Source organism: Chanos chanos, chromosome 7 (assembly GCF_902362185.1).
Source record: "Chanos chanos chromosome 7, fChaCha1.1, whole genome shotgun sequence".
Taxonomy (NCBI): Eukaryota; Metazoa; Chordata; class Actinopteri; order Gonorynchiformes; family Chanidae; genus Chanos; species Chanos chanos.
In genome coordinates this window covers 31336043-31355518 of record NC_044501.1, presented here as the reverse complement: position 1 = coordinate 31355518, position 19476 = coordinate 31336043, and the positions used below count along the sequence as shown (strand labels likewise).

The 19476-nt window shown below is 39.0% G+C and overlaps 2 protein-coding genes across 2 annotated transcripts; both read left to right on the top strand.

Moving 5' to 3' along the window:
* On the top strand, positions 1 to 5312 carry LOC115816220 (excitatory amino acid transporter 3-like). The gene is made up of 13 exons (XM_030779185.1): positions 1 to 4; positions 386 to 526; positions 1050 to 1142; positions 1268 to 1382; positions 1522 to 1564; positions 1824 to 1914; positions 2219 to 2405; positions 2533 to 2640; positions 2757 to 2879; positions 3277 to 3471; positions 3776 to 3910; positions 4531 to 4689; positions 5165 to 5312. Exons 1-13 carry the CDS (start codon positions 1 to 3, stop codon positions 5310 to 5312), a joined length of 1542 nt encoding a protein of 513 aa, XP_030635045.1.
* A 2101-nt stretch (positions 5313 to 7413) lies between these two features.
* On the top strand, positions 7414 to 17124 carry LOC115816567 (excitatory amino acid transporter 3-like). The gene is made up of 12 exons (XM_030779542.1): positions 7414 to 7513; positions 10980 to 11120; positions 12645 to 12737; positions 13055 to 13169; positions 13479 to 13521; positions 13602 to 13700; positions 13931 to 14115; positions 14755 to 14862; positions 15463 to 15585; positions 15765 to 15959; positions 16361 to 16495; positions 16884 to 17124. The coding sequence occupies exons 1-12, from the start codon at positions 7414 to 7416 to the stop codon at positions 17122 to 17124; spliced, it is 1578 nt and encodes a 525-aa protein (XP_030635402.1).
* The last annotated feature ends 2352 nt before the right edge of the window (positions 17125 to 19476 follow it).

Here is a 19476-nt window from a genome sequence, read left to right as displayed (position 1 = left end):
ATGGGTAATACAAACTGTACGAGTCAGCTAGTTCAATAAGTAATGTAAGGGTCTAGAATAAATTTTGCTGCGTTGGTAAGTATACTAGGTTGATCTCGGTCTGTAAGCCTTTTTGAGTAACATATGTTCGTTGTCTTACTTGCTGATGAGCTAAGATACTGCACTACTGAATTTACAGGCCCAAACCTTGGTGATTTAAATACTTGAATTTCTCTCAGTTTTCACTGAAACTCCCAACCAATCTGTTAATATTTTGTTTCATTCATTACCATGTCCTTACTGTGCTGATGCTAATGTAAACGCTCTCAAACAGATTTTCTGTCAAAGACAATACTGTACCTCGTTAACAATGTTGTCTTTTTTGTTTGTTTGTTTGTTTGTTTAGGAGTTGTTTTTGGCATTGTGGTCCGGGCATATGTTCCCCTCTCAGACCTAAACAAGATCTACATAGGCTTTCCAGGGGAGATCTTAATGCAAATGCTGAAATTAATCATCCTTCCCCTTGTTACATCGAGTATGATAACCGGTGAGACATGTTTTTATTTGTTTGTTTGTTTTTAAGAGCAATTGTCCATATTGCACGTTTCAGCAACCCCTTCTCTCGTAAGTGTGTAGGCTAATTTGTTTTGGCCCTGCTGTAGCGCACTTATTAGAAATTACAGGAAGCAGGGAGTTCTCAGCTAATCTCATTATTTGAGCAAAAAATCAAAACACATCAACAGGACAAGAGTTGAATGTTATTCTTAACGGGGTCGTTTGACTTCTGGCCAAAGTTATCTGGCTGAGAATTCTTGATTTGTGGAATGCCCCCTTCCCTGGGTTATCCAAATAAGTGACTGATAATATATTGATGATCTTAATCAGTTATATGCCTGTTGAAAACAGAAATGAATAGGAAGCCATGAGGAACAGACTGAGAAAACTTGGTCTGATCCATGGATATAGAAGTGAGCGTTGTACTTTCACAAAAAACAACAGTATCTAATATCTACAATGAAAGAAACGTCACTGGCTTATCAATTGATCGTCTTCTTTCATGATTTCAATAGGCATCGCAGCTTTGAAATCAGATGTGTCTAGCAAAGTAGCCTTACGTGCGGCTCTGTATTTCCTCTCAACAACGACTTTGGCTGTAACTACAGGTAAGCAGTGACATCATCATGTCATGCAGGACAAATAGAAGAATTAATTAAGGTTCCCTCGTGGTACTGCGTAGCTGGAAGGACATAATACTTAGATCAGCCTATGTTTTGTATTCTAATTCCAGGTGTAATCTTGGTGTTAATGTTTAAGCCTGGGGCTACGTACCGTGCTGACAAGGCCGAGTTGGAAGATGATGGAGAGGGCATCTCTACAGTTGATGCCATGCTGGATCTTATAAGGTTCGTTCCATCTTTGCTTTTTATCATTGTGCAGTTTACTATTATTTTCAACTGCTGATCTCTCAGAATAGCTGTTTACTTTGATTTTTATGTAGGTTTGTGCTTTTAAAAATGATTATTTATGGCTTTCCATTTGCAGAAATATGATCCCAGCCAACCTGGTTCGAGCTTGCTTTCAACAGGTTTGATTCCAGATTTAGTGTTTGTCCACTCCTCAGGGCCCTGTGGGCAGCAATATTTTTTATTTAGTCTAGTACCAGCATACGTAATTCAGTTAATCAGGGGCTTGGTGGAAATTTAATTTGGTATGTTAGTCCAGCCCTTGACTGCCACCAGCAAAATATACAGCAGGATCCACATATTAAGACTGATGAAAAATACTGGTGATTACTGTATTCTGTATCTTTTTTCTTTTCTTTTTTTTTAATGTGTTTATCTTAGTTTAAGACTGAGAGGATGGAAACTGAGATTGAACCTGAGGGCAATTCATCTGTGGAACTTGGAGAGATGGTAATGTGCTCAACCATGAATAAGCAAAATTAGTTGTCTTTATGTAAACTGATGAAGCAAAGATTTAAAAAAAAATCTAGTTCTAAAACATGTATTTTGCAATTTTATTTCACTACTGTTTATCTTACAAGAGGAACCAATGATCTATCAGTGACAATCTACTGTTTGTTAGGCACCTAAACACCCAGAGCAGTTGTCACTCTTTTTGCTATGTTCAATCTGAATATTTTTTTTATGAGTTTTAGCCCTGTTGTGTGTGATTTGTGCCTGTTTGTGAATTTTGTTCTTTTTTTCTTTTTCTTTTCTTTTTTTTTTTTTCATGATACAGAATGCGACCATAGATGTTGTTCTCGAGGGGACTCACGTTGATGGAACTAACATTTTAGGCCTCATCATTTTCTGTGTGGTATTTGGTCTAGTCATTGCAAAAATGGGAGACAGAGGGCTTATTCTGGTGGAGTTCTTCACATCTCTTAATGAAGCTACAAAGAACTTAGTGCAAATTGTCATGAAGTAAGAAAAAATTCATTCCATCCATTAGTAATATCTTAATGTTCACTTCTCATAATAGCAATGTAAGCCTTTTTTATTGCTGGTATTATCTGTTGCAGTTTTTTTTTTTCATGCTATCTATTTACAGTTACATGCCAATTGGAGTGATGTTCCTCATTGGTAGCAAAATTATTGAAGTGGACAGCTGGGATATTGTCTTTAATCTTGGATACTTCATCGGCACAGTTTTTGTAGGGTAATGCTACTGGTCTTTTTTCAGTGTATTTCATCAGCACATTTATAAAGGCAGGTATAGTATTTTGCTTTCATTTCTGCTACATATATTTTTTTATTGACGCCTCTCTCGTTCAGGTTATTCATCCACTGTACCCTGACACTTCCGCTCATTTATATGTGTATTGTGAGAAGGAACCCTTTTAAGTTAATACTGGGCACGGCCCAAGCCCTGGTCACAGCTCTTCTGATCTCCTCCAGGTGAAGCATGACATGAAAGGGAATCATATGTTGTGGGAATATACACTTTGATATAGTCTTTGCATGGAGCTTACGTTCAAATTCAAACAGTTAGTTGTGATTCATTCTGCATTAACGGATCACCAATTGATGGTCTTAGCACCTTCTAATCCAACCTGCAGTTTTTCAACCAGACCCCCTGTCAGTAATTACCTCCATTGTTCCAGTCTCTATATACAAATCCCTGATTTTAGCCTGGAATGACTTTTAAGGGAATTCAGGTTTACCAGTACTCTGCTCATTCCAGCTCAAAGTCCAAGCAAATTATGCCACTAAGTTCACCAGAATCCTCAACACCACTGCAAAACCGTTCAGTCATCTTCAAACTAGAAACTGACTATTTGAGTATTTCTTCCAGCTCAGCTACATTGCCTGTGACTTTCAAGTGTTGCGAGGAAGTCAACAAGATTGACATGAGGATCCTACGCTTTATGTTGCCAATGGGCGCTACTGTCAACATGAACGGCACAGCGCTCTATGAGGGTGTGGCTGCCATCTTCGTCGCCCAAATGAACGACTTCAAATTAACTTTGGGACAGATAGTCACTGTTGGGTATGCATATGCCACGAAAGTAGCCTTGTTTAAATTGTCAAAAGAAACTAAGTTGCTAATAATTATTGATTCAGTTTTTTAATAGTGATTTAGTGATCCTGATGTTGACTCAGATCCTTGACTATGGTAATCGTACCCCTTGAATGGGGAAGGGGTACATGAGGAAAATAATCTGGGTTGGAGGGATTCAAATGACAAAAAAAATCGGATCCCCTCGGAGTAGTTACGATCGTAAATTCAGGTTACGATCTTTCATAGAGAAGTAGATCTCCGCCTATTGCCGTTGTCTGTGCTTTGTCTTAAGCATCACTGCCGCTGCCTCAAGTATCGGTGCCGCGGGGATCCCAGCCACGGGGGCCGTGACCACCCTGCTGGTCCTGACGGCGGTGGATTTACCAGTACGTGATGCTGCGCTCCTCATCACCGTGGAGTGGCTCCTGTCAGTGCGCTTTTTCTCCTCCTCCTTTCTCTCATGTGTGACGGTGTTGATTATGATCTTAAGTTTATGTAGTGTGCTGTATGTTAAATGTATCTCCTGTCTCATATTAACTTTTAACATTTTGCCATGACTCTCCCATTCAGAGGACCTAGGTGGCAACATTTTTTTCATGCTTCTGGAGCAATCCTAGGGCTAACTGTTATTCTAATATCCAACCAAAGGCATTCTTTTGGTTTTCACCAAAAATATTATTCTTCTGTATGAATTAAGTATGAATAGACCCGTTGCTTTTTCATATGTGCATTGATTGACTTTTCTGTTTTGGGCAATAGTATGATGGTTCAGTTATCATGACTCTTATGTTTGGAAGCAGTATGTATGTCACACACCCAACATCATGGTCTGGCTAAATGTCAGTCACCCCTCAGACATGCACTAACTACAAGCCTGCTCTTCACAGACCACTTAATAGCCTCAAGAAAAATCACAGATAGTAATCGACAGCTTCTTTTATTTTATTTTATTTTAAATGGACTATCACGTGTTTACTCTTGTAGTAACATGATATGTTTTTGTCCATGAGTTCTTTGGTGACTGCTGTTTGTCCGGGCTTGTTTCAGTGATCGCTTCTGCACTGCCATTAATGTTCTGGGTGATTGCTTTGGTGCGGCAATAGTAGAGAAACTCTCTTCAAAGGAGCTGCAGCTCATGGATGTGGAAAACTCTGAATTGGGAAATCAGCTTAATGATGTTTCAGGCTCCCCCTCTACAACTGAGCAGTATGTGCCTCTTCACTTAACTGTTCATTCCAATTAGCATGTCAAACACGCAGTTACTGAACTAGTTCAGTTCATTCACCGTGTAAAATCGTTACGATGACCGATCACAGGAGCGCAGTATGGTAGAAATCACTTTTTTTTTTTTTAAATCAGAAAACGCAGTTGAATGATGAACAAAACGTACATCGTAGTTCAACATGTTAGCATTTGTACCCCTAGTACGACGCTTACCTTTTCTCAGTTTTCTTCTTATGGATACGTGCACGTTCACAGTCCATTGAAAAAAAAAACTGTGGTTTTCAAGAGAGCTGGCGCGAAGCTATATATCATTATATCTTATAACTGTAGTTACTGTGTATCGAAAGCGTTTTTTTTAAAAAAACAAAAAAAACAGCGTGTTATGAAGTACAGGTTAATACGGTTCATGGTTATATGTGTCCTTTATCGGATGTTGTTTTTTTTGTTTTTTTTCCAGGAAGGACCAATATGACACTATGATTGAGGTTCTGGGAGAGGAAACATTAGGTGTGGGCCTGGTGAAAAAGCTTTCCGCCTCCAGTCACAGGGCTCAGCGAACCTCCTCTAGCAACTTGCAAGCTCAGAGTCCAAGCAACGAGGTCTAAAAAAAGACAGTGTGTTACAAAGCTGTCTGTATATATATATATAGTGTGCAACACCAGCTTCAAGGGAATCTTTCAACTATGTATTGAATCTTTAAACTATGTTTTAATGCGTTGAATGTGCTAAAGTGCCCCTGATCACACCCTAGTGGCTGTTGATCTTCAGTTTGTTTTGAGTTGTTGTTTGAAGTATCAAAAACATAGTATATCTTTACTTTAGTCAGAGTAAAATTTCGATTTTGCCTCTCAAGTGAGACTCCATGTTGGTTTTGCTGTTTCCAGTTGTTTCATTATTTCATGTTTTTGTAGTGTTTTATTTCTAATATTCCTGTATGATTAAACAGTAGTTTTGACACGATGACAGTGCAGAGTTTTCACTGAATTCCTTTTTCACAGTTATGAATGTATCGAAATCCTTAATACTCAGTAGACGGAAGACCACCTCTCAGCAGAACCGAAGCTTAGTGGTTTTACTAATGAACATGAAAGAGCTTTAAGCTGTTTTATTGGTCAGTCACCTGAGTTTTCAAAATCACAAAAGCCAATGACCATTTTCAGTCAGATCACAAAAGGAAACAATAAAAGCTTTTAATTTTATTTGTTTGTTTGTTTATTTTTTACTGTTCAGTATATCTTGCCTGCTGATTCATAACAGTAAATGTATTTGTGTCAAGAGAAAATACAGGCTTTGCCTTATTAATGGAGAGCATTGAAAGTGGAGCCAATGCTAAACATGCAGTATAAACGCAGCACCGTTTAGTCCAGAAGATGGCAGTCTACCGTCAAGAACGTGTCCTGATTGTGCTGAAGAGGAAAATGACCATAGTTACATATTATCAATCAGTAAAACTGGAATGTTCTTATAAAGTTTTAAAGTGCTATTTTTGGAGGAACAGAAGTTTATTTCTTCAGTTGTTTCAGAACAGTGAGATCTGCACAGTTTGTCTTGTGATGTTTTCTAGTTAAAGGTTCCAAACACATACCCTAACCCAGTTTTCCACTATATGTAAATAAAAGTAGCCAATGCAAAATTATTCTGGGATTATGGATCACGTGTGGTATGCCATTGTAGTTCCATTAAACATATGAAGATCTGAGACCACTGCATTATTAATGTTTATAGTACTGATTTGATACAACTGATGTTACACTATCATGGTTGGAAAATATGTGAAAATCATTAGAACGAAACTGGGGTTTCAATGCCGAATGGATTTCTGAGATATATTTCTTTGTCACATAAATGCAAAGCATAAACTGAAAATGGTTAGAGGTTGAAAATGAGCAGGTGTGATGGCTAACGTCATTTATGTTTATTACAAAGCCGTGGGAGACATCTCAGAGGAGAATACCAACTTAAATTTCAGATGTATCATAGCCACGCGTTTTGCCCAAAGTACTTAATTCGTCTAGCCAGTAAGCATTTGATTAGCTGGAACAGGCATGTTAGGTCCTGGGCTACAGTAAAACACGGACTGTTTGTTATGACAGGGACTAGAATTGCAGAACACAAATTCAGATAACTGCTTTTTCGATCAGTTATTCAATCAGTAATTTCAGTAGGTAATTCATTAATTGCAGCGAATTAATGAGCGTTTAAGAAAAAAAGTTGAAAATGCGATAATTCTCTTACGTTATGAATACAGTATGTATTACAGTGCGTATGATACCAGATGTGCCTCTTGCAAGTCACTTTGGGAAGAGGCACCGATGTGTTGAGCATAGGTCAAAATAGCTAACCGATCATAAGGAAATAAACTTCACCAAAAGAGGTGGGTCACAGATTAACAAGCTCATAAAAGGCCGTTTAGCAACTGACACCTTCATTCACTGGCGTTCTCTCTCTCTCTCAAAGACGCGCGCGCACACTCAGACACTCGGACACACATACGCGCTCAGAGGGAAAGAAGACAGAAGCAGCGCTTGCTTCCCACCCCCCGCCCTGTTGGTCCTGACAGCAGTGTCTAGCGCTTGTGTAGGCTGTATCCACTCGTGCATCTTTGTCTCGTTCCTTTCAACGCGCGTTTGCACGGTCTGACTGTTATTTATTTATTTTATTTATTTATTTCACGATCTATCTCCTTTCCCTCTCGGCCGGAGTGGCATGGATATCCTCGGGAAGAAGGAGAGGAGAAGATGGGATATGAAGGGCTTCATGAAGAGGAACTGGCTGCTACTGGCCACCATCGTCTCAGTGTTGCTGGGTAAGTCATCGTCGTTTACCATACTCAACATGAGAGGCATGATATTCACCGTTGGCAGCCAGCATCTCTGTCTCTCTCTCTCTCTTACTCTCTCTCTCTCTCTCTCTCTCTCTCTCTCTCTCTCTCTCACCCTTTTATGTGTCCTGCACCGATCATGCAGTGGATGCTACAGCTTCGTATTTCTGCTGCAGGTCTTTTTCGCTTTCTCTCTGACTCGGTTTCTTTCCCAGTTTGTCCAACCATACCTCCCTGTGACGTTAGTGTTGTTAGAATGATTAATTATTGATTCTTATTAATGTTATTGTCATCAGCATGCTAATGGATATTGGATATCCTTATGTATTGGTGTTAAGGGTAGCTGAGGTAGCTGATGAATGGAAGCATTGATTAAGTCTCTCTCTCTCTCTCTCTCTCTCTCTCTCTCTCTCCTCTTTTGTGTTTCTCTGTTTTGCAACTTGTCTACTCATATGCATTTTAACCACATTTTAACCACAGTCAAAAGTGACCAAAAAAAATTTTCTATGATACTGTCATAACCTTTAGATGGCTAAATGCAAGCTCTGTAGTCTGAATTGGAAGAGTGTCACGTATATGTTAATCACTGAACAACCTGAAACCACAGGTCATTGGCGTAGAGGCCTCTGTATGATTGTGAAAAAGTTTGGGTTTTTTTTTCATTCCTCTTATATCAGGATCACGTACCAAATTTGCTGTGTATTTACTTTTTTTATGAGGAGAGATCACATTCTTCCATTATTCTACTGACGAACAAAGACAACAGAATTTCTTGTCACAATAACCTTTAAATCTGACCTTTTAAAATGTTATGGCTAAATGCCTGCATCATCAGACCAAAAAAAAAACTGCATTATTCCCAAATTCTATTCCTTAACTCTCACACACATGTTTGGACATTCCAGTGATGTAGAATGAGTCACATTCATGCTCTACAGATAAAGTATCTTTGAAACCATTCTAAACAAACTGATATGAATATCAAAAACAAGCAACAAATTCGTATCATTTTGTTGTTTTATCATATTGTGCTACTCTGATATTCAGTAAATTATTTCGAAAAGACAGATCTCATGAAATTGATCTATAGTCTTGTTGTACGTTTGGGGACTGGTTGTGCTGACTGTGAAATAAAAGTTTCTTTATGGAACTATTGCACTAATGGAACTTAATTTGCATAATGCAACTCAAACCTTAATGCAAACTGTTATAGAAAAGTCTTGTTTTAATGCATTTTAACATTGCGATGTGATTTTCAGTGAAAAACAAAATGTCTATACAAAGTAATCTGTCTCATGACAAGTAATCAAGCCAATCAATTTGACTATGAGTCATAATAATTCATCTGAAATAGGAAGAATACTGTTTGAATATTGTTTAATTTCCTTTTACCTAACCGTTATGTCTTCCCTAAAAAAAAAAAAGCCATTTTTTTCTAGAAATGAGAGTACAGGATAGCACTTTGCTTTTTACAGTTCAATATCTCTCAGGCTGGGCTGAGTCATGCTAGTCTTCCAAACAAAAAGCTGAGAACAAAAAGGACATCAGACCATAATCTCTAAAGGTTTGGATTAAACATAAGAGCTTTGTAAGAATAAGCCCCATAATGTTTTAAAATATGAGTTAATCCTTGTCAAGATGTGTCATCTTTATCTTGAACATGGTATGATACCTGAAACATCTGAATGAGTTGTCTTCCTTTCAGGACATGGAAGCTGCAAATGAATGATTATTGCATTATGCTGTGAATAATAAAAAATATATATATATATATATATATATATATATATATATATATTTTTTTTTTTTTTTTTTTTTTTAAAGACAATTTTATGGATATTGATCTTTGTACTTAGCATACCTGACTTTAAATTCTTGCTGGACTTTGTTTTATTTTGGAATTTGTTTTATATTGGACTTTGTTTGCGTTGACCAAGTGTGTTGGAATGTTCAGACATCTCTTGAAGTCTCTCTCTGTTTCCTGCTCCCTCTCTCTCTCTCTCTCTCTCTCTCTCTCTCTCTCTCTCTCTCTTTCTCTCTCTCTCTCTCTCTCTCTTTCTCTCTCTTACTCTCTCATGCACACACACACACAGAGTGAGAGAGAGAGAGAGTGAGAGAGAGATACTAGGACATCTAAAAGAATGGTTATCACAAGACACAAGACAAGATCAACATTAAAGTTTCAAAATAAACATCAATATGAGCAACTCATTAAACAATTACTAACGTAAACTCGCCTTTGAGGTCTACAACTGGTGGATTACACAGTTCTAAAAAGCGTTGGTCAGCATGAAGCCCTTTATGGGAAGATGACATAGAGAAACATTCACCACTTCTTATGAACAAATGAACAATAGCAGGTATATGGTTCAGCTCATAAAGCACTCGTGTCATAAAACACTCAGCTAATCTCAGTTGGTAGCTGCACTTTTCGTGAAAGGAGAGGGTTTAGTTCTCGTTCTGAATTTAATGGGATATGAGACCAAGCCAAGCTTTACCCGTTAAGTTTAGCCAGCCAGCTCTTTTACCACACGCTCAGCGTTTTGTGCCGTGACGGTAACATCTTTATGGTCTGAGAAAGCACTGAGACTATGAAACTACCAGCGGGTTGTCACATTAGCGTCCTAACTTTCTTCGTGGCATGATATCGTATTGATATTTTGAGTTATTACCAGTTAGTAAGATTAAAGTGTAGTTAAGAGTTAAACATTCACTCACAGACATTTCAAGGGCAGTTCCAACTTCCCTTGTTTATTTGTGGATGTTCTTCCATTCTTGGTGCACACAGCTTTTACAAAGAATCGCATGGATACATTATGTTAGCAACAAATCAATCCAGAACCATATTTTTAAACTTCTGATTATGTTGTGAGTTTGTGCTCTACTTATGCTATTTCATCAATAGTACAGAAAAATGAAATGAAATGAAAGTTTCTGGTTGCATTGCCTGATTTAGACTGGATTTTTTTTTTCCTTGTGTGACTACCCAATTGTTATAACTATACAGGAGAAGTGGCCATATGTTTCACATTTTCTTAAGTAAGAGAGCTGATCCAGGATCAATTTCTACTTTTCATAATCCTTATACAATTCAACACGGACCATGGAGAGCTGATCTTAGATCAGCACTCTGACACACTTGATATATACGGGTCAGATTTCATTCTCAAAGATAAATATGTGTGAGCAGGTCATCTATGTCCATGGTGCACAGAAATGCATGACTATTTTGTTCATTCATCATATTCATCATATTCTACCGTGAATCACATATATCATTATATATGTATCTTATGAATGCATGATTCCATAAGAGTAACCTGTTCAATTACAGACTTCAAGCACTCTTCTAATGATTACAGCAAACACAGCTGTGCTTTGCTACACTTCATTAACTGCTCTCTCTCCTTCTCTCCCTCCCTCTCTCTCGCTCTCTCTCTCTCTCTCTCAGGTATTGGATTAGGAGTGCTTGTGAGGGAGTATGCCTCACTGTCTAACCTTGACAAAGCATACTTTGGTTTCCCAGGAGAAATACTAATGCGAATGCTTAAACTGGTCATACTGCCACTCATCGTCTCCAGCATGATAACAGGTACCTGAACTCTCTGTACCCAACACACACACACACACACACACACACACACACACACACACGCACACGCACGCTCACACGCACATATACACACACACACAAGAGCACACACACACGCACACAGACAGACGCACGCTCACACACACACGCGCAAGCATGCACACAAACGCACACACACGCACGCATACACACACGCACACACACACACACGCACGCACACACACACACACACACACACACTCTCTCTCTCTCTCTCTGAATGGTTTCAAAGAACACCTGCAAAATAAAAAAACTGCTTCAAAGCAAAAGCTTTTCTACACAGACATGTTTGATAGTTCAGCTGCTCTATGTAAATCCTTAAACGGGGTCGAAGAGACACACACACACACGCACGCACGCACACACACACACGCACACACACTCTAAGAGATAGAGACAATGCAATGCGGTGCTCAGAGAGCTTGTTGTGAGCTCAAGGCTGCAGCTCAAGGAGGAGACAACTCATGCATGACTGCGCTGTAGAGACACCAATAAAACAGGGAGAAAACAGCTCGCCCAATCTTTTGCCATTTATAAAGCGTCACCTCACAATCTAGCTTCATAGTAACAAAATCAAATGGGTAATGTGTGTGTGTGTGTGTGTGTGTGCATCGCAACACTGAGAATAATTAATACGTTGCAGGATGAGCAAGCACTTAAGATTTCTCTAGAGAGAGAGAGAGAGAGAGAGAGAGAGAGAGAGAGAGAGAGAGGCATAAAAATGATGGCTGTTTCCATGGAGACATCACTCTCATCATGCCGCTTCATTGGGTATGCGTGCACGTGCGTCGTCCCTCTGCCCTTCCAGTTCACTCCGTGTCAGTGAGTCGGCTGCATACAGACCGCTCTATTCAAATAGCCTTAGTCTTCCAGCCACCGTAACTTACGTGTGTCGGGTTCACGTCCGTAGCCCGTGGCCCAGGAAAGGGGGGGGGGGGGGGGGGGCAGGAAAGGGTTAATAACGTGGAGCAATTGTACATTTATCTCTTGTCATGAGACTCTGAGAAATTATACGGGAATCAGAATGTTGCAAGAGCAGAATGACTAAGCCACTGGGTGTGGGGAAAGTGCCGCAAAACAAAGTAATAAAAAAAAAAAAAGCTATAAAACCAGACAATGAATGTGCAAAAGAGAACAAAATGTTACATTATAAATTAAAAAAAAAAAACACATGAAATTGTTACGCTTTTTTTCACAGTCACGCTGCGTCACTTCTTAGATTGAAATAGTAAGATATATATTTTCAAATCTGGTGTGGAGGACAATAATCACCAAACATCTTCAGCTGTGTGCTTTTTGCATCTCCTATATATTATCCTGTGTCTGAGAAGTACCAGTACATTTACAACATCTTAAATATCACTGAATCCAATACCTGTTTTTGAATTGTGTTATACGGGAAATGCTTCTGTAAAGAGCAGGGCACTTTCACGAGAACTTTCCTGACAGATTTGGCTTTGACGTTGTGTTTATTCTGTTTCACAGGGGTGGCTGCTCTGGACTCTGAAATGTCGGGCAGAATTGGTCTGCGTGCTGTGGTGTATTACTTCTCTACTACCATTATAGCTGTCATTCTCGGTATGTCAAAGCCACAGTAGAGTGATCCTCATAAATCTTTGCACTTTGCTTTGAAATGGGGGCAAAGATGACACAGTATAATCACTTAATCAGTCTGGATCGAGTCTTATTCACTACCAAAGGAATCTCATTCACTGCTAACATCTCAGCACCATTTTTATTGGTTTTATTCAACACAGCTCTGTTTTTTAAGTGTCTGCTTTATTGTAAGTATGTTTATTTAGGGTGGGTGGAGAGTTGTTTGTTTGTGGCCCGCAGTTGGTGGTTACCACATTTGTACACATTAAGTAAATTTACAAAGTAATTATCTTGTCAAGGTATTACTCTGGTGATGACCATCAAGCCTGGAGTCTCGCAAAATACAGATAACATTGACAGAGAAGGAGACACACCCAACATCACTACCGCGGACACCATGCTGGATCTCATCAGGTAAAAAAAAAACTACAACCAGACCCAATGTATGATTTATCACTTATAACGCATGCATCGTGGGCTGTGAAAATGTAATAATGCCTATATTAATATGTTAATACAGTATAACATTGAATAAGATACATTATTAGGTGTCATAATAGAATACTGTTTTGCTAAATATGTTGTTATTTATTCTGTGAGGTAAAACAAGGGAACAGAGAGAAAATCTATCAGCGCCCTATCACACATAACACACATGTTCATGCCATTATCAAAATAACTGATAAAAATGTGATAAAAATGCTTTGTGGTTCACTTCAATAGGAACATGTTTCCAGAGAATCTTGTTCAAGCATGTTTTCAACAGGTAAGCAGAATAATATTCATTTCTCAAAATGGAAGTAAGAAATAAGGCGGCGATTCTGATCAGGTTGATCTCTCTTTTAGTACAGGACACAGCGTGCAGAGATCACACCTGAACCCCCCACGAATACAACTACACCAACGTTTCCTCCCTTCACTACCATTATGACCACAGTTGCACAGGTAGGAACCATGCAAAACTTATTAAGAAAGGTTTTTTCAACAGAATGTTATTACAGGATAGTATTTCTGTATAAGGAGACACATTTAAATAAAGGGCCTTCTTGCTTTTATACTGGGTTTGTTTGATGCCTGCTCAATCAAATCTTTCCTTGAATCGTGATTTTTAAAAAAAGTAAATCGGATTAGACTGACACGGTGAGAATATATTAATTGTGTCGTCTTTTTTGTAGAACCTTACCAAGGACTACAAGATTGTGGGAACGTATTCAGATGGAATCAATGTGCTGGGTATTATCGTGTTTTGTGTGGCGTTTGGCATCGTCATTGGCAAGATGGGAGAGAGGGGGCGGATCCTACTGGAGTTCTTCGATGCTTTAAATGAAGCCACAATGAGACTTGTCCAAATTATCATGTGGTATGAATTGCTTTGTTTTGTTTTTGTTTTGTTTTGTTTTGTTTTTAATATAAATTGTTCTTTGGGAAGTATGAAGTATTACCATTACCTCTTTTTTATGACACAAATTTTTTTTTTTTTTTTTGGAGTTGAGATAGTAGTCTGCCAGAAACACTCCCAAACCTTGATAAACACTCCTGTCATAAACACACTCAGACAAATAAAACAATTTCATTTACTGTTTATTTCCTGTTTCCTCGTTTGCGATGGTCCTGCTCCCATTTACAAAGTTTGGATGCGTGTTTTGTTTTGTTTTGTGTTGGGGTTTTTTTTAATCTCTGTTCTAATATTCATTATACTTCTTGAATCTCTCAGGATATAATAGAGGGTTGTTTACTGTTATTGCTCTTCCTAGTACTTTTCAAAATTTGTTCTGCATCTTTTCTTAGGCTGCAAACAGAGGCTATCAACTACTGTAAGGGTGAAAATGTCACTTGATAGTCTCTAAGATGCAATAGAATTACTTTTTCTAAGAATCCAGATTCCAGTCTCAAGAGTCAAGAGTCATTTTCAGTACAGTAGTGGTGCTGGAAATCTTGTTATTGGTTCTAACGTTGTTCCTGATGTGACAAGTGTTTTTCAATAACTATTGTTTTGCAGTTACATGCCGGTGGGAATACTGTTCCTGATTGCCGCCAAAATCATTGAGGTAGACGACTGGGATATTTTCAAGAAAATGGGCTTGTTCGTGGTGACGGTGCTTAGCGGGTGAGCTAATGCTAACGTGCCAACATTCACTTAATCTATAAGCAGCGCTAGTGAGGTGAATTTACTACTGTGGTCAGCCCCCCATTTTTCTGGTGAGATACCGTTAAATATCAGTCCTGTCCCTGGACAGATAAGAACCAAGGACATTTTAAAACTGCAGACACAGTAATGAGACCTTTCACGAATGCCCGTACAACCTTTAAATTTTCACCGGTGTGACTGATGCTCCTGAGTAAGCATCAATGGGGATTCTTTAGCTGCATTGTTGTTTGCGCCATCTGCAGTCGTGTAGAATAACCAGAAGAGGCAAAGACGTTCAAGTACAGTAAAGCTAAGTCCTGAAGTTAGGACTTCACGCAAGTGTTCTTCTTATAGGTCCTTGTTTAAACTATACAGAATCCTATGGGTACAGTTCTCCCTCAAAAGTGTATCATATGAATGTTCATAATCCAACGGAATGTTCTCCAGTAATTTGCTAGTCAGTTTTTTTGTTTGTTTGTTTGTTTATCGGTTAAGGCGTATTAGACGAGTCCAGACGTTTGTGCTGATCTTAAAGCCTCGGCCCAGTTAAGCTTCATGTTCTCTCCTCTGCCCCTCCAGACTAGCCATCCATTCTATCATCTTCCTCCCCCTGATTTACTTTGTGATTGTGAGGAAGAATCCTTACACATTTGTTCTGGGAATGGCCCAGGCTTTGGTGACCGCCCTCATGATCTCTTCGAGGTGAGTTTCAACAACTTGCCATTGTTGGTCTCAAATTTGTTATGTTGTAGTCACGTAGTCAAAATTCCATGTTGCTTCAAACAGATATCTAAGCATGGATTTGAGAGACACAGAAAGAACAGCTAAGCACAAATACACCGTAATGTCCGCGTTAACAAATACTGTTCCCGTTTCTTAAGCTCAGCCACCTTGCCTGTCACCTTCAAATGTGCCGAGGAGAACAACAGGGTTGACAAGCGGATCACCAGGTTCGTCTTGCCTGTTGGTGCCACTATTAACATGGACGGCACGGCGCTCTACGAAGCGGTCGCTGCCATATTCATTGCCCAGCTGAATGACCGCGACCTGGACGTGGGACAGATTGTCACCATCAGGTAGGTGCTGAACAGGACTGAGGTAATTCACGTTCTGTTGGATTGTACGGAACACTTTTGGGTGCGCCAGAACAGTTTGGTCAGCCATATAGAACAAAGACTTGGCCAGTCATCCTAACTGAATTAAAACCATTTGCAGTCAGCGTGTTTGTACAGAGTAAAGCGGGTGAGAGGACGTAATCTGTGGAAGCCTTATTTTTTTCTTATAGGTCCTTGTGTAAACTATACAGAATCCTATGGGTACAGTTCTCCCTCAAAAGTGTATCATATGAATGTTCATAATCCAACGGAATGTTCTCTAGTAAAATGGATTAAAAAAAAGGCAAAATGTTGCTCAGCGCTATATGAAATGTTGTTGATGCCAGAGAATCAAATAATGACTGTTCATTTTGAAAATGCAGTGTAACATCAACTGTCGCCAGCATTGGTGCGGCAGGAATACCCAATGCTGGACTGGTAACCATGGTGATAGTACTAACTGCTGTTGGCCTTCCCGCAAGTGATGTTACCCTCATTGTGGCGGTAGACTGGCTGATGTAAGTACTTATTTCTTTTGTTGCAAATCTCTTGGTACACAAACAACGCCATGCTATTCCTTTTGCTTGACATTTACGCTTTTGCCTGACATTCTGTCTGGTCGATGCTCCACTCTGATAACGGTCTGAATTGTAAAGTGTGAGATAAAGACATTACCTCTTCAGTTTCCACTTAACTGTAGTTGGGGAGTCAAGAAGGTAGTAGCCTTCATCCAACATTAACGATGAGCTACTATTTTCCTCAAAGTAGGCTAGACCAAACCATCTCTTAAACTCTGAAAACAAAAGACATGAACTTGGTACAAACAGATATAGGCTATGTCATTGCTTTCATGATGATATATTTACCCTCAATACAACCTTGTATAATATCTTCTAACACATTTAGTGATCGATTCCGCACCATGATCAATGTTCTGGGCGATGCTTTTGGAGCTGGAATCGTCCAGAAACTGTCGAAGCGTGAGCTGGAGAGGATGGACTTGACCTCCGACATGGACGTTGCAAATCCCTTCGCCTTGGAGACTACCCTGGACGACGAGGAGTGTGAGAAGAAGTCCTACGTTAACGGGGGTTTCACCGTCGACAAGAGCGACGCCATCTCCTTTACGGAAACCTCTCAGTTTTAGTGCCAAGTCTTTTAAGCCAGAAATGGAGGATGGAGGAAAGTACTTCTTAAAATGTCTAAGGGGTGAGGACCATCCATAAAATCAGTGCCATTAATAGGGAGGGCAAGTGTTACTGATGACACGTCAGAGCCCAGGCATTAGCAGTAGCTACCATCCCTTATCCCTCGACATTACACCCGGAGTAACTGTCCTTGAACTGAGCCTACCCTACACTGTTGCCAGATTGAAAGAAGAGAGAGAGAGAGAGAGAGGGAGAGAGAGAGAGAGAGGGGGATGGAGACAGACTCAGAGAGAGAGAAAGATTCGCAGAAGTCAAATAATTTCATTGCTAGTGCTTCCACAATTTTCATTGACAAGTTGCCAAGGTATATGCAAAGTCACTTTCTGGAAGTTTCTTCTGGTTTTTTTAAGTCTCCCTTTTTTTCTTTAGTTTGTTACATACTAACAGTTGACAAAGGGATGAAACTTCTCAAACCTTCTGCTATAGTTCTGCTCCAGTTTTAAATAGGATGAATGCATAGAGTGTGTGTTTGTGTGTGTACTTTGAGAGTGAAACATTTCATCTGCTTTTCCCTTGATTTGAAAGAGGCATTTAATCACGTCTACTGGAAAGAGCTGTGTATACGCAACAGAATGCATGTCCTTAACAACTTATAAATGTATTCCAAAATGACCACTTACAATGTAAAAATAGACGCAAACTTAAAAGCGACGCTATTCCTCTGTGTTTTTCTTTTTTTTTTTTTACCTTTGCAGAGGTTGACATGCAAAGCTCTGATTTTGGTTTTTTTTGTCAGCTCTGTGTGCATTCTTGCTGTTTAGAGCCAAATGTCTGTGAGCTTTCTGTGTTCTAGATTCACAGTTTGTGCCAAATTGGAATATGCTTAAGAGATTAACTTTGTATACAAATTTTATTAATAAAATATTGCATGAAGCAATATGATAAAAGATCAAGAAATGGCCTTTAATGTGAGAATAAATTGAACTGCGGCAGCTAGAACTAGCTGTAATATTTAGGTAATGAAAGGATGAATCTTAAAAAATCTACATGAATCAAGGCTTTTTTTTTTTTCAGTTTGAATTATACTTACAGGATGGCACTTAAGATACATCTTATAAGGGCCTTTTTTTTTTTTTTAGCAGGGATGGTTGTGTTTTCCTGATATTTTAGGGCTATAGTTGTAACAGTCTGAAAAAAAGCCTTCTGAGAGATTTTTTTTATCATCAAACAAGAAGCAGATGGTCATATATTATCTGCCATTGTCCATCTTTTTTTTATCAATTTAACTCCATCAAGAGAATGGTATAATTTTCATACCGTGAATATTATACTAATTACAGTGAACCACAGTGAAAATGTTACGTAAAAATATTTCATCAGCATAACTCTTTAAGACAGTTTTCTTCCTTTAGGGCTGGCTGGTGTGCAGGGTTTGCACCCAACTCTGCTCCAACACAACTGATTTAGCCAGTGATGCTCCTGACACCTCTGATTATTCAACTCAGTTGGCCAGTTAGGGCTGGAATGAAACTGGCATTTTGCCACCTTCCAGGACCTAGATTGGTCAATGCTGGTTTTGACCATTTGGTGAAAACAGACATTTTATCATTTCAAGTCATTTTTTCTCATATAGTTAAAAGACAGAGCAAGACATTTGTCTTTGTTGAGGACTACAGCTCCCAATGGTATTTTGCTTAACTAGTCTTCTGTCTAGCGTGTCAAATTCTTCAACAACTTTTCCATATTATGGCTTTTGTTGATGTATGTTTTACTGAAAATGTGAGAGAAGTTACCAGTATCACATTTTAGCACTACTAAGAGTTACAGACCAGATTTGACATTGTTAACTTGAAGCACATGGTAACGTAAATATCAGTTAACTGGAAAATATACAGTAGTCAAATTAGTCTGCGGTCTGATTCAACATGTGTGTATGTACTTAAAATTAATAAAGACATATATATAGTCATGTTTGAGTACTAATTTTTTCATTTTATTTATTGAGATTATCGTGCAAGAATTCCATGCGTATATATGCTCCGTTACATAGTTAGACCTCGTTAGTATATGAAGCATTATAAAAAATATGGGCACACTGAAAAGACAGAATCATTTTTCAGCCCCTATATTTGCCTGGGAGCGCTCCAGATTCAGACTCTCAGTAAATGTCTAGCTAGTGGAAACAGTCCAAGATTCACGTCAACTGAGGGAAGCTATAGCAGCACTTTTCAAATTTGAGAATCGATCATTATGTTCCAGAAGTCATTGGTATAGTATATTACAATCAGGTGGGTCTCTAACCCCCGATGAGCAGTCTGGTGACTTTTAGGGTAGGGAGGGGGGCGGACTGG

Excerpts from the sequence above, each read along its gene's own strand:
- LOC115816567 (XM_030779542.1), top strand. The coding sequence starts at position 7,414 with ATGGATATCCTCGGGAAGAAGGAGAGGAGAAGATGGGATATGAAGGGC. Across the intron at positions 7,514-10,979 it reads CATCGTCTCAGTGTTGCTGG|GTATTGGATTAGGAGTGCTT; the intron begins GTAAGTCATCGT and ends TCTCTCTCTCAG. Across the intron at positions 13,522-13,601 it reads TTCAAGCATGTTTTCAACAG|TACAGGACACAGCGTGCAGA; the intron begins GTAAGCAGAATA and ends TCTCTCTTTTAG.
- LOC115816220 (XM_030779185.1), top strand. Across the intron at positions 1,383-1,521 it reads GCCATGCTGGATCTTATAAG|AAATATGATCCCAGCCAACC; the intron begins GTTCGTTCCATC and ends TTCCATTTGCAG. Across the intron at positions 1,565-1,823 it reads TTCGAGCTTGCTTTCAACAG|TTTAAGACTGAGAGGATGGA; the intron begins GTTTGATTCCAG and ends TGTTTATCTTAG.